The 12,343-nt window shown below is 35.3% G+C and overlaps 1 protein-coding gene across 2 annotated transcripts in view; it reads right to left on the bottom strand.

Moving 5' to 3' along the window:
- Positions 1-951: 951 nt before the first annotated feature.
- GXYLT1 (glucoside xylosyltransferase 1) overlaps positions 952-12,343 on the bottom strand; it is a 28,678-nt gene continuing 17,286 nt past the window's right edge. For both annotated transcript variants that reach the window (XM_064732380.1, XM_064732388.1), the window contains 5 exons: positions 11,910-12,035; positions 10,859-11,110; positions 5,425-5,548; positions 4,936-5,108; positions 952-2,831 (listed from right to left, as the gene is read on the bottom strand). In XM_064732380.1, the coding sequence (XP_064588450.1) occupies positions 2,670-2,831; positions 4,936-5,108; positions 5,425-5,548; positions 10,859-11,110; positions 11,910-12,035 (837 nt within the window). In that variant the 3' untranslated portion in view covers positions 952-2,669. The remainder of the gene's footprint in view (positions 2,832-4,935; positions 5,109-5,424; positions 5,549-10,858; positions 11,111-11,909; positions 12,036-12,343) is intronic.

The following is a 12,343-nucleotide window of genomic DNA, read 5'->3' as shown; positions in this document are numbered from 1 at the left end:
GTGATCCCTTTGGAAGAGACAATAATGGTACCATGACATAGAGACTAATCAAGCATGAGGAAGACAGATTTATCTTCAGTTAAACTGAATGTATATTTCCTGATGATTATATTTTTCTATCAAACTTTACACTTTATAACAAATAAATAATTAAAGATTTGATTCCTAACGGTCTGTAATTTGTTAGTACTCACTATGGTTGCAGAAAAAACAATGTTTGTAAAACCAGAGAGACAAGAATTCCCAAGCTGGATGTAAGCTCTACACTTCTAAGCATCCAAACTTACAAATCAGGTATCCAAATGTTTGAGACCATAACTGGTTTCTATCACATTATCTGGATTCCCAGTCCTTTTAGTGTCTCTAAATGTTTCCCTTATAAACCAGATTTGGGGTTTTGTTTGTAAAAGTAGGTTGTCTTCCTAAATTTAAAACACAAGGATTAGAGAACTAAAAATGTACTTGAAACAGACAAATACTCTGCAGAATTACTTAATGGAAGCTTTTTGCATTTTTTAAAACTTGTCTAAAGTGTTCATGAGTGTTACCTGGAGGTGAACTGAGATGAGCTGTTTTCATTTCTATTAAAAAAATAAGTCAAAACCTATGGCACAAGACCATTCTGCTACTTGTAATATGGTAAGTAAACATTTCTAGTTATAAGCACAAAGTAAGAATTTTTGTGCTACAATAAACATCAATATTAATTCTTTTTGTTCTACTCTGCCATAAAATTTGAAATTTAAGTGTAAATATAGCTGCTAAGGTCCACATTCCCCTTTTTTTCTTAAATGGTCCATTAGGTTTTAAGAGTATCTTGACATGTCTTCAACACACTTAAAATAAATTCAAAATGGAAAGTTTCTGCAAAGACAAACACAAAAAGTCAAAAGATTTTTTTAAATACAAACAGAGAGTACAAGTAAAAAGAAAAGCTGAAGACAAATTGATACAAAAATCAGTATTTATGTAAAAAAATAATGCACTGCATATTGTAAAATCAGTCAGTTACAGTATTCACCTTCACAGAGATTTCTACATTTTCAGGCTTCAAAAGGTTACACAGCAAGAAGAGATCTACACGAGAGGCAGACTGCTTCCTAGATTCCATCCCACAAATTTATGCCCTGAGCCTGCAGGGAAATTAGAAGCAGGATACAAACTCTGCTGACAGTGGAGTGTGTTCTTGTACTGCCAAAGCATTTGTCCAGCTCACATGGATCTGGCAGTCAGAGCCAGTCTTTGACAAGGAAACAGCTACAAAAATTAAGCTTCTAAAATGGGGTTGGGATGAAGGTGCAAGTCAGTGAGTGGATCCTCCATGTTCAACACACAGGAACTGTCCTGGAATCCGAAAGCTCACTTTATGAAGACTTCATCTCACTTAGACAGGTTATCTAAGTTCATATATACTTTGCAAATAGATTTCATACCATGCAAGTTTAAATATTTAACTGTAACACTAGAATTCAGCCCTTTTCTTCATGGTTTTCTCAGGAGAAAAAGTTTTTCTTACTTAAACAGAAGGTTTTATTTTTTCACTAAGATAATTGGAGGAAATCTAATCCTTTCCTGTTGCAAATCACTATCACCCTATCCACAGTAATGCATTCATGTAGTTGAGGGTCTGCCCCAAAACTATTTTAAAGCCATTTATTAAAAAAAAATTATAACAGGATATATTCTCCAAAAAATCCCGTCTACTACACAGTCTGATGAAGCATCAGAACTCTTACTACAGCTCTTCACTTTTAGTACTACATACTCTATAACAATCACCAGGTAATAATTCCTAGTATGGAAATACAACAGCAATAGCTTTCCACTACTGGGCTCTTTTTCTACTTCCAAAATGCCCAATAAAGCTGCAAAACCATGAAATTTTTTTAAGTATTGTAAGACAAGCAACTTCAAACTGGATTTTTACTTAAAACCCCCTCAGTTCTGCTCTACCTTTTGGTGCTAATGGCTCTATAATGTTGAAACAAATTCTTTTTAATATAAAGTCTCCGTATTTACTACAGAGAAAACTAGTATCACATACTAGTCCTTAATTTCTCAGAAAATCATATTTATAGTGTGCAGTTTACATCTGAGATAAACGAAACAAGATTGTCAAAACAGTACTTCAACATGTAAGAGATGAACATATAAAGGCACATACAGATTGTCAATGATTACAACACATTTCTTTGACAAGAGAATATTTTCTGCACTTGTAAACAACTTTGTTTACATAAAGGCTCACACCTTTAAAGTGAGGTTAGTGCTGCTGACTCAGTTATTGCTACATTCACAGTTTAATAGAATTTTAGACAATATATGAGGTACACTCCCAAACAGAGTCATCTTCATTTCTTCCTTGTTCATTTATCATTAGATAACTGAATTATGCAGACTAAAATTACTGACCATCGGAGCCAGTAACACCCAAATCATCAGATATGAGACAAACATTAGCACTGATTAAACTTCAAAAAACCAGAAAGTCACTGTTGCAGAAAAAAGTTCTTGTTCTTCATTACATGAATATTTTCTTCATTTTTATCTATGCTAGTAAACTTTTTTCTGGGCAAATTAAGAGCCCATTCAAGGTGTAATAGAATTCTTGCACCTTTTGACCATCTAAGTTAATTCAGTCTCTTGATGTAAAAGCTAGGAGTCAAAAATCACCTTCCCTTTGATCTTCTGGCATACAAGTCCCTTACACTTTTTGTTAGCTGCTTTATGAATACTTTGTATACTCTTCCACAGTATGTGTGCGTGGTTTTCTGTAGCTCCCGCTCTAGGGGCTGCAGCAGCGAATGCACCAGGTCATCTCCAAATGAATACTGTAAAGAGGTTAAGAAAATTTAAGGTTAATATGGAAGAGTGTCATTACTCAGAGGTATTAGAGTTTTATAAAAATTATTTTCAGCATCACATTTGCTGTCTATAGATTTATTAAATGTTTTCAAGAACTCACGAGTGCTCCTGAATGCATTTAAAAACACCTCTAAATTTAAAAACATCTCTAAATTACAAAAGTATACTCTCATGCTTTCAATAAACCTAAGAAGACATTTTTTTTTTTATGTTAGGCAAATGAACATATTCAGACAATGAACATATTCAGGCAATGAGGAAATTTTTAAAATTACCTTACCCAATTAAAAATTTACAACTCTAAAATGATTTCTGGATTTTTTTGTTGTTGTTGTATGGTAACTTTCTCAAATGACACATAACCTTTTAGTAATACAAGTCTTATCAAATTATAATGAAACAGCAGTATAAAAAGTGGTCTGACATTTCATTAAATTGAATGATGGTCAAACACATATTATGTTTAACATGAGCATGAAATAAAGTTGTCATTAGCTCAACACTGCCATGTTTTTTATAAACAAATGCTAAGTTAAAACAGCACTTTGAAGTAACATAATTTTGTTCATCTTATTACCATTGAATCAGTAGTGGTTTACATACTTTCTCTGATGCATCCACATATGAAATGGGATCATAAATAAAAGGAAATATTTTTTCTTCTATTTTAGACAATGCTCAAAGGAAACAAAGAAATAATATTTTTATGGAAATACAATCATTTTCCCTGCAATGTATTCTCAGACCCCCAAAAGTACTTTTCTTCATTTTTATACCTATATGACAATGTGTAATAAAGCAACATTAAAATATACTCTTGATTTTTGTAGGTTATACACACACAGTAGCCTGCTGCATTAAAATGTGCATCAGTGCTAAGTTTTACAGCTCTTCAGCGAGTATACTGATGTAGTGAAAAATGGTTCATTAGATTATTTATTTGCAGCATGAAAAGAAGTAATTGTGGTTAGTATTTAAAGGAACAGCAACATATTAATAAACTAAATTTCTGGAAAAGGTCAAAACATAGCATATAAAAAATTTTTTTTAGAATCCAAATCTAGATACAATTAGGTATTAAAGTGTTGCAGTAAATATATACAAACTTTGGGAAGAAGGGATTTTTTTCTGCACTTTAAAATCTCAAAAAAAATGAAGTTTTTGGTGATGGCTCGTTCAGCCTGGAGATAAAGATTGTCCTTCTCTACTCTGCACTGGTGTGTCCTCACCTTGACTAAGTAGTGCATGCAGTTTTGGTCACCACGTAAAGATACAAAGCTATAAGTGTCCAAAGGAGGACCAGAGATGGTGCAGGGCCTCGGGGGAAAGCATGTGAGGAGTGGCTGAGGTCACTTGGTCTGCTCAGCCTGGAGGAGACTGATGGGAGACTCCGCTGCAGTTACAATTTCCTTGTTAGAGGAAGAGGAGGGGCAGACACCGATCTCTGCTCTCGGGTGACCAGTGTGAGACAGAACCCAAGGGAATGGCCCAAAGTTTTGTCAGGGGATGTTTAGGTTGGATTTTTGGAAAAGGTTCCAGAAGAGGGTGGCTGGGCACTGGAAGAGGCTCCCCAGAGAAATGGTGACAGCATGAAGCCTGGCACAGCGCAAGAAGCCTTCAGACAATGCTCTCAGGTGTTTGGTGTGACTTTCAGGGATGGCCCCATGCAGGGCCAGGTATCTGGATTTCAGTGATCATTGTCGGCCCCTTCCTCTTATTCAGATATTCTAAGATGTCCAAAAGCTCACAGAAACAACTCACCAGGTGATTTATTAAATAAATGAGAATAAAGCCTTTTAAATAAACACTGACAACTACAGGCAATGTTCTAGAATCCTAACCTAGATACAGTCTACACTCTGTATCAAAAGATGTTCATCAAAATAGAATTTACTGGAACTCCATCCAAACAATGAAAGAGAAAAAAGTGGTAAAACACTCGGTGTTACTTAAAAGTGAAAAAATTACTTTGTTGCAATCAAGGTGAATATCAACATGCCACAAAATACCTGTACTACTACAGATAAACATACATGAAAGAATAACAAGTACAATGCAAAAATCACTTACATTTTTTATTGCTTCATAGACAGCCCTAAAAGTTGGTTGTTTATCATCATGGTAAACACCTCTATTTCCATGAAGAATAAATATACCTTCTTCTTCAGCTGCCTTACAATTGCTTCCATAGATACAGTGGTCAGGCCGGTAATTCCATTGGCAAGGAAAGACATAAAGACTTTCTGTGTGGAAAAATGAGAGCTCTGGGTTAAGTATCAAAATTGTTTCAGGAAATAAAGGAATATTTTCTTTATTTATTTAGGACAGCTTTATAAATTTCTGTACAGTTGTTTTGAAATCTAACAGTTTAATTACATGTAGCAAGCTCCAGCACTGTCTCAAATGCTTTCAGAGAACTAAGTAAGTGAATAATCCCTTGAAGGCTTTTACCCAAAAGCCTGCTTATTGAATATTTTCCTGGATTTGCTTCCTGGAGATTTTTTTTTCCGTGGAAAAGATAACTTCACAGTGTTATGCTGAAAATCAACGTGGATTTACCTGGATTGTGAAAAAACATAATGTTCAATAGATCCTGATCACCCCATGTTATGTTCAGCTTGTATTTCTTCAGTAGTGGCATCAGAATTTCTCCCCATTGTAACCGGACTGGTGTCATATCATTCTATTAAACAGAACAAAGCAAAACCACACACATTCAGGACAGTTACATCTATAGGGAAGGAAATGCCTTACAGAATCACAGTAGCTTGCACTGCAAAGGTACAAATCTCAAATGTATAGATAACTTCTTCCTTTTAAACCAACAAACCTCTCTAAGGAAATTCCTTAGAGACATTTCCAATATGCTTTATTTCTCAATGATCAACTTACTGAAAAATTTTCCTCTAACATCTCAAATCAAGAATTCTAAGAATAGCAAAGGATTTTTTACACAGCAGTAGGATCTAACACCAAAACTGTGTTTAAGTCATGCAGCAAGTAGACGGGGAGTATTTACATATCCACACGTCATGCAATTTCTCTGTTTTTCACAGAATTATAATTACACAGGTTCTAATGCTAACTGCAAAAATTTGAATCAGTTCAATATAAAATTAATTCTTAAATAGGTCTGAACACAGAGAAAAAATACTGGCTACAAACTACTGTACAAAAATACAGAAATCTTTCAAAGGTTTTCAGAAGTATTTTCATCAAGTTGAACTTATTTTTTTAGCTACTGAACTTGAATTTCCTCATCAACATGACAACTTTTCACCAGCAAAAGTCAGTGAGAACCAAAACAACAGCTGATACCAAATTCCTGAATTCTTGATTTAGCAGAATCATTTCAAATGAAAAGGAGTTCCTCTAAGGTTCTGGTTGAGGAGCAGCTACTTGGAGTACATTGGCCTACACTGAATTCTATGTTAACAAAGGGATTCAAATCTGCAGTTTAAATGGTTGCATATTCTAAAGCTAATCTCTTATCTTTACAGCTTATTTAAGCTTTACTAGAAAAGGAACAAGGCTGCTCACTTTGTACTCTGTACTTCACAGTTTTGAGTGTGTGGATGGAATAACAGGAAGTCCCATAGAGAGAAAAATCCTGAACAAGTACAAGCACTGTACCCTTACTGCTTTTTAAGCAAGTTGCCAAAAGAAAAATCATATTAGAACTCCAGTACAGTTTCAGATTTGCATACAGGAATATCATGTTAAGAGACAGGAGCAAAATACTCAGTTTGAGATTTACAGTATCAAAGACTTCTTTCTCTGTTCTTGACACTGACAAAGTAGAAAGTGCATAAAATTGCAGTTCAGCTTTTACTCTTCCCTCAGATCATTTCTGCCATCAAATATCAAGGGCTTTCAGAACTGAAGACTAAACCAAGAAATACTACAAGATTTCAGACAAGAATTAATACAAAAAAAGATCTATACCTTATATTATGCAAGAAGCCAAACAGAATATTACAGTCTCTCCTCTCCTAAAAAATTTATGATTATGATTGCCTGCAAGTATTCAATGAGCACAGGCATAAGAAATGCACAAGAAAATTCTTTGCTAGTAAGAATTATCATTAGATTCAATGCAAAGTGATTAAATTAAATAAAACACAGGCTTTATTACTAAGCTAGACCCTTCCAAAAAAGCAAATAAATAGGATTGAATCACAGCCAGTAAAGATTACTCCCTCACCTGAAATTTGCAATTCCCAGAATAGTGACCTAAGTTTAAGTTTAGACAAAATGCTAAGAAATAAAAACAGAATTAAATTACCTCATTCATACCAGGCAAATCATGGTACAAGAATATACAATGACAAATACAATTTTAGAGCAACACATAGAAACAGAAGTTTAAATTAAGTAATTATTTAATAGTATTTTCTTTCCACCTGCAGAGTTTTAACAGCAGAGAAATCCAGAGGATATCCCAAGAAGATGCAAAGCAGGTAAGAACATGCATCACATAGCCAGATGTCTAGAAGCAATACTACTTGACAAATAGTGCTGTCAGATTTAAGAACTGGAAATTGTAATATTTCCATAACCTTTGCATAAATAGAAAAGAGCTATATATTAATAAAATAGCAGTGATATATAATGACACCAGTGTAGGAGCAAGGGAAACTACTTGAATAATTACTTGTTTCCCTTCTTTAAAATATTCCATTGTAAGGTGAAACAGCCTGAGAAGTAGGATTCCGATAGAACTACTGTTTGGAAGTTACTCAAGCAAAAAAACTCAAAGAAAAAATCTTACATTAATTTTAAAATGTCCAGAATATAAGCCTTCTCTCCAGTATTCCACAACATGCAAACAATTTGAGAAAAAAATCCCCAAATGATAGTAGGCATTTCTGTGATGACATCACACTGATACAGCCAGGTTCTTAAGAACTCTCAAAACTCTAGTTTATTTGAGCAGAAGAAAATGTGCAAGAAGAAAAAATATGGAGGAACATCAAAGTATTTTCTGACAATTTGGGTCAGTTTTTTGTTTGTTTGTTTAGCTTGGTCATTACTCATTTCTGTACCAAAAAACTTCTGCATGGCAAAGGCTGAAGTCAGACTTAAAAAAGCTGTCACATTTAGCCTTTACTTTTTTTTAAATTTTAAGAAAATATAAAGCTGAGGAAAGGTATTCAAATCACACAGCAGTATCTAAACAAACTGCAGCTGTGTCCCACTAACAGCTGACCAATTTAAACTTCCTTAATGCCAAGGGAGAGCCAGTCCTTTGCCTTCTGTTTACATGATTCTACCCTGTTCTTACACCACAAATGTAGTGCTAACACTTACTGCATGTTTATGTAAGCTGATATACTTCAATAACCCAGCAGAAGGATTTCTTTTTTTCTACTGTTAGCAAATGGAACTGAATCACAGAAAGGACCGAAAACCGAAGGCTACAACCAAGTAAATAAGAAAAGTAGGGAAAACAAGCTGCTAAGAGACAAGAATCTTCCTTTTCTAAGCAATTTGGTTTTTTGCAGGCTCACCGTATTTCTTGAAACTACAGCCCTAAGCAACAATGAATGATAAAAAAAAAAGTTGTAATGGTTTAGGTCACAGAAGCTCTCTGAACTTTGGTTTTTTTTCCTAAAGCATACCCGTGAACCTTTGCACGCTCTATCTGAAGTTAATTTATTTGGGGCTTGTTTGATTTTCTAAGAGCTTGTTCCCTTCCTTGAGTCCTGCATCTCAAGCATCAATAACCTTCTCAATAAATGTGATTGAAGTCATTCCTCTCTATTCACATTGCCTCACTGGTGTTTTTGCTTAAAAGCACCGTACCTGTAGCATTTGCTATATCTCTTTTTAAAAAATCTACATCTATATGTATACAAATACAAAAAAAGTCACCTACTATTACCTCTTCAGTATCCTAAACAGTCTTGACTGCTTTACATTCCTGTTTTCTAACTGCTGCTTAGCAGAGACAACGTGTAGGCACTAACCATCAGAAGCTTCATCGTGAATTCTAATGTCATGTGCAGTTATGCAGTATAATGAGCACTACAATGCAGGATAACATTCAGTAACACATCTGTGCATGCACTTCTAGTTGTACACAAGCATACACACGTGCGCATTGAGTGCATGCATTTGTGCCGTACAGAGACTCCACACACAAGACAAATAAGAGAGGACCAGAAGGAACAACATCCATTAGGCACCACTGACAGCCCAGGAGCTGGGATGCTTGTCTGAAATGGCCTGACACTCCTGAGAAGACTGAGGAGGCTTAAATAGGTAAGTGGATAAAAGATTACTTAATCCTGGAGCAGTACATGGAACTACAAGTTATTGCTACCCAGATGAACATTATAACCAGTGGCTAAAGTCTCTGGTTCTATTTTTTATTTATCCATCTTCTGGATCCTCCTGACTCTTAAAAATCAATGTGACAACAGAAGAAAGATGCTTAAAGGCCTCAAGCGGCTCAGCTTGTAATTTGGGCTACAACAGACAAAGAACCCACAGTTTTAAATCCATAGCACTGGAGGAATATCCTGGTCCAAAACTTTCACTTCAGATAAATGCTCTAGCTCTACAGTATCATGCAAAAAGGTCTATGGGTATTTTTAAAAAGATAAAAAAACCTCCCAGAACTCCTTGAAGAATTTGTTGAGCCTCCTGAAAGAATATAAACAAATTCACACCTTCCCATAACACAGGGAAGCATTTTCTAGTTCTACTGTCTTTCACTGGAATAGTTAATGGGACACAACATGGAACTGGTTACCTGTGGGGTCCAAAAGCATCTGCAGTGTCACTGGCAAAGGGTATTAGGACAGTCCCTACCCCTGAATTTGGTCTACTTCTTTTCCAAAGGTTTGAGAATAGTCACTCCTTTGCTATTAGTCACAAGCAAAAGTCATACACTCTCAGGCCCACTGTGTAGACTCAGATAAACTAAGTTGTACTGAGAAGCCAAACCAGAATTCTGGCACAGAGTGAATAAAATACCAACTTTATCTTAGTGTTTACCACACTGAAAATATATCACTATACAGAAATGCACTGCCAGAGCTTAAGATATAAACTTCTTCTCCAGTAAGTTTTCTTGCAGAAACTGCAGCCATGTACTACAGCTACTATAACTCTACTTTTAACTACAACTGAGATAATCCATTCTCCTTTTCTCTTAAATTCTCTGAATTTATTTTTTTCAAGAAAAATACATAGCAAGAATGCTAGGATGAAAGCTGCTTATCACACTGGAAATTGGGGAGAATTAATGTGTTTTGCAAATTTATATTGCTCCTCTTATGGATGCTTCTTCCAGAAGTTTTTGACTGCATGATTATTTTTCCCTAATCAAACTTCTCTTAAACAGAGATGTACTTTCCCCCAAGCATAATCACACAACACTGCTTTTGTACTTGTGTTTCAAGTACGTAAGAAAAAACTTCAAGTCTGAGAAGCAATGACCATTTCTATTGCTGTGTGCATTGCTTCCATGCATGTAGTAGTAGCTGCTTCCATTAAAAACTTCTTTGTCTACAAAAACTAGGACTTCAAAGCAAACAAAAAGATACTTAGGGTGATAATCACCTGGCTACAATGTAAATGATCAAAATTTGGAAATCATCTTTTCAACAACTTACTAAATGTTTTAGCACCACCTCCTGGTCATACAACCACATACATTTTACAAATTTACAGTAACTTTTTCTGGGATGCCTGTAGTGAAGAAATAATGTGGGCATATGTATTGGCAAAAGTAATTTACAGCAAACTGTATCAAGTCAAAGGATCTCTCAGAACTATGAAAAAATAAATCAGTCAAGAACACTTGAAATTCAAGTCTTATAGTGAATGACATTTTAAAAATAGATATGATTTTAAACACAGTGTACTTTCAGAGCATTATTACAATTACAGAAAAAACATTTTGAAAAATACATATGAATATGAAACAGACATAGAATTAAAAGATGGAAATTCACCAAAAACGCAATTGTAGCAACACACATACCTTGAAATATTTTCTTCTGATACGTGTCATATTCATTAGCATGACTCCAGAATTAATTCCAGTTACTCCATAATAGGGATGTCTAGCAAATCGATTATACCACCCAATACGAGGCTCTTCATGTTCTGGTGCCATTGCAGCAATTTGTGTGGAGTTGAATTTTCCCAGAAAAGACCAAATATCATCAACAGGCCTCAAAAACAAGATGTCAGTATCAACATACAGTAGTGAATCCACATTTTTGAGGATTAACTGTGAGGGAAAGAAATTTAAAACCAAAATTTTAAGTTTTATTGAACTTCTCTTAATAAAACACAAAAAAGTTAAACAAATTTTTGTCATATGCAAATAGATTCACTTTACACTGACAGCTTGCAGTCACTAAATTTGTATCATTCCTTTTTCTCACATTTTAAAGAATTTCGGTAGTAGGAAATAATTTTCATATAGAACAGCATTGCAAAGGTACTCACTGTACATTTTATATGTCAGGGCTCCTTAGGAGTAGGTGGAGGCCAGGTGTACCCTACCAGGAGCTCCCCTCGGGCTCCTGCTCCCTCCTGCCCACGCAGCCGATCCAACAAGTGCTAAGAGCCCTCCTCTGGGAGAAGCTGCCATGGCTCCATCCCCCCAGCCTGAAGCACGTCCTCTGAAGTGTCTTAGATGAGCACATGCACAAAACACTGGCAGCAAGAGCCCTTTTCTTGTCTCCCTTCCCCTAGGACTTCTCAGACCCATGCACACAGGAGACTTGCCAATGGAATGAGATGAGGCGTGATGAATCCATCTCACCTCTGAGATGATGACATGACCTACACCTCTTTCTGAGGATACTGTGCCATAATGCATCAAGTGAGAAAAGGACTTTTATGCCATGGGGGACTAGTGCCACAGAAGAATGTTAAATTCAGAGGATTTTTTCGGATGTTAAAAAAGTAACTTTAGGGGGTAGTGGTAGTTCTTCATTTAAAACCAAACAGAAATCAGATTAACAAGGACATTGATGCTTCATAAACAGACTTCTGGACTGTCCTACTACAAAGTAACTTACTGGCAAAAATAGTCTTTGTGAAGCACATGGTTTAAACAATTTCTTCCATTCTGCTGCACTCTCAGATGGAAATGTTATTGGATATATCGTGTAATTAACTTTTCCTTCATAGGGGAATTCTTCAAGCTATGTGAAAATAAGAAATCACAAAAATTATTTCAATTCTATAACAAAAAAATCAAATCACAATTCAAATTGATACTTGAACACAAGTACAATGCCTCTTTTCTACAACAGAAATCCAAGAATTTGTAAGCTAATCAAAAGACTTGAACAACAAGTGGCACTTGCAAGCCACTGTGAAGAAAACACATCACATCAGATCCCATGCAAAAGGAAGAGGAAGCAAAATAAATTACTATTTATAAAAGTAAGTATATTAATTAACACTCTTCCTCTCTTAATTACTTACCATGGAACAAATACCAATGAAG

The sequence above is a fragment of the Zonotrichia leucophrys genome, chromosome 1A (assembly GCF_028769735.1).
Source record: "Zonotrichia leucophrys gambelii isolate GWCS_2022_RI chromosome 1A, RI_Zleu_2.0, whole genome shotgun sequence".
NCBI classification, from domain to species: Eukaryota; Metazoa; Chordata; class Aves; order Passeriformes; family Passerellidae; genus Zonotrichia; species Zonotrichia leucophrys.
The sequence above is the reverse complement of the archived record's forward strand: the minus strand, read 5'-3'. Positions and strand labels throughout refer to the sequence as shown.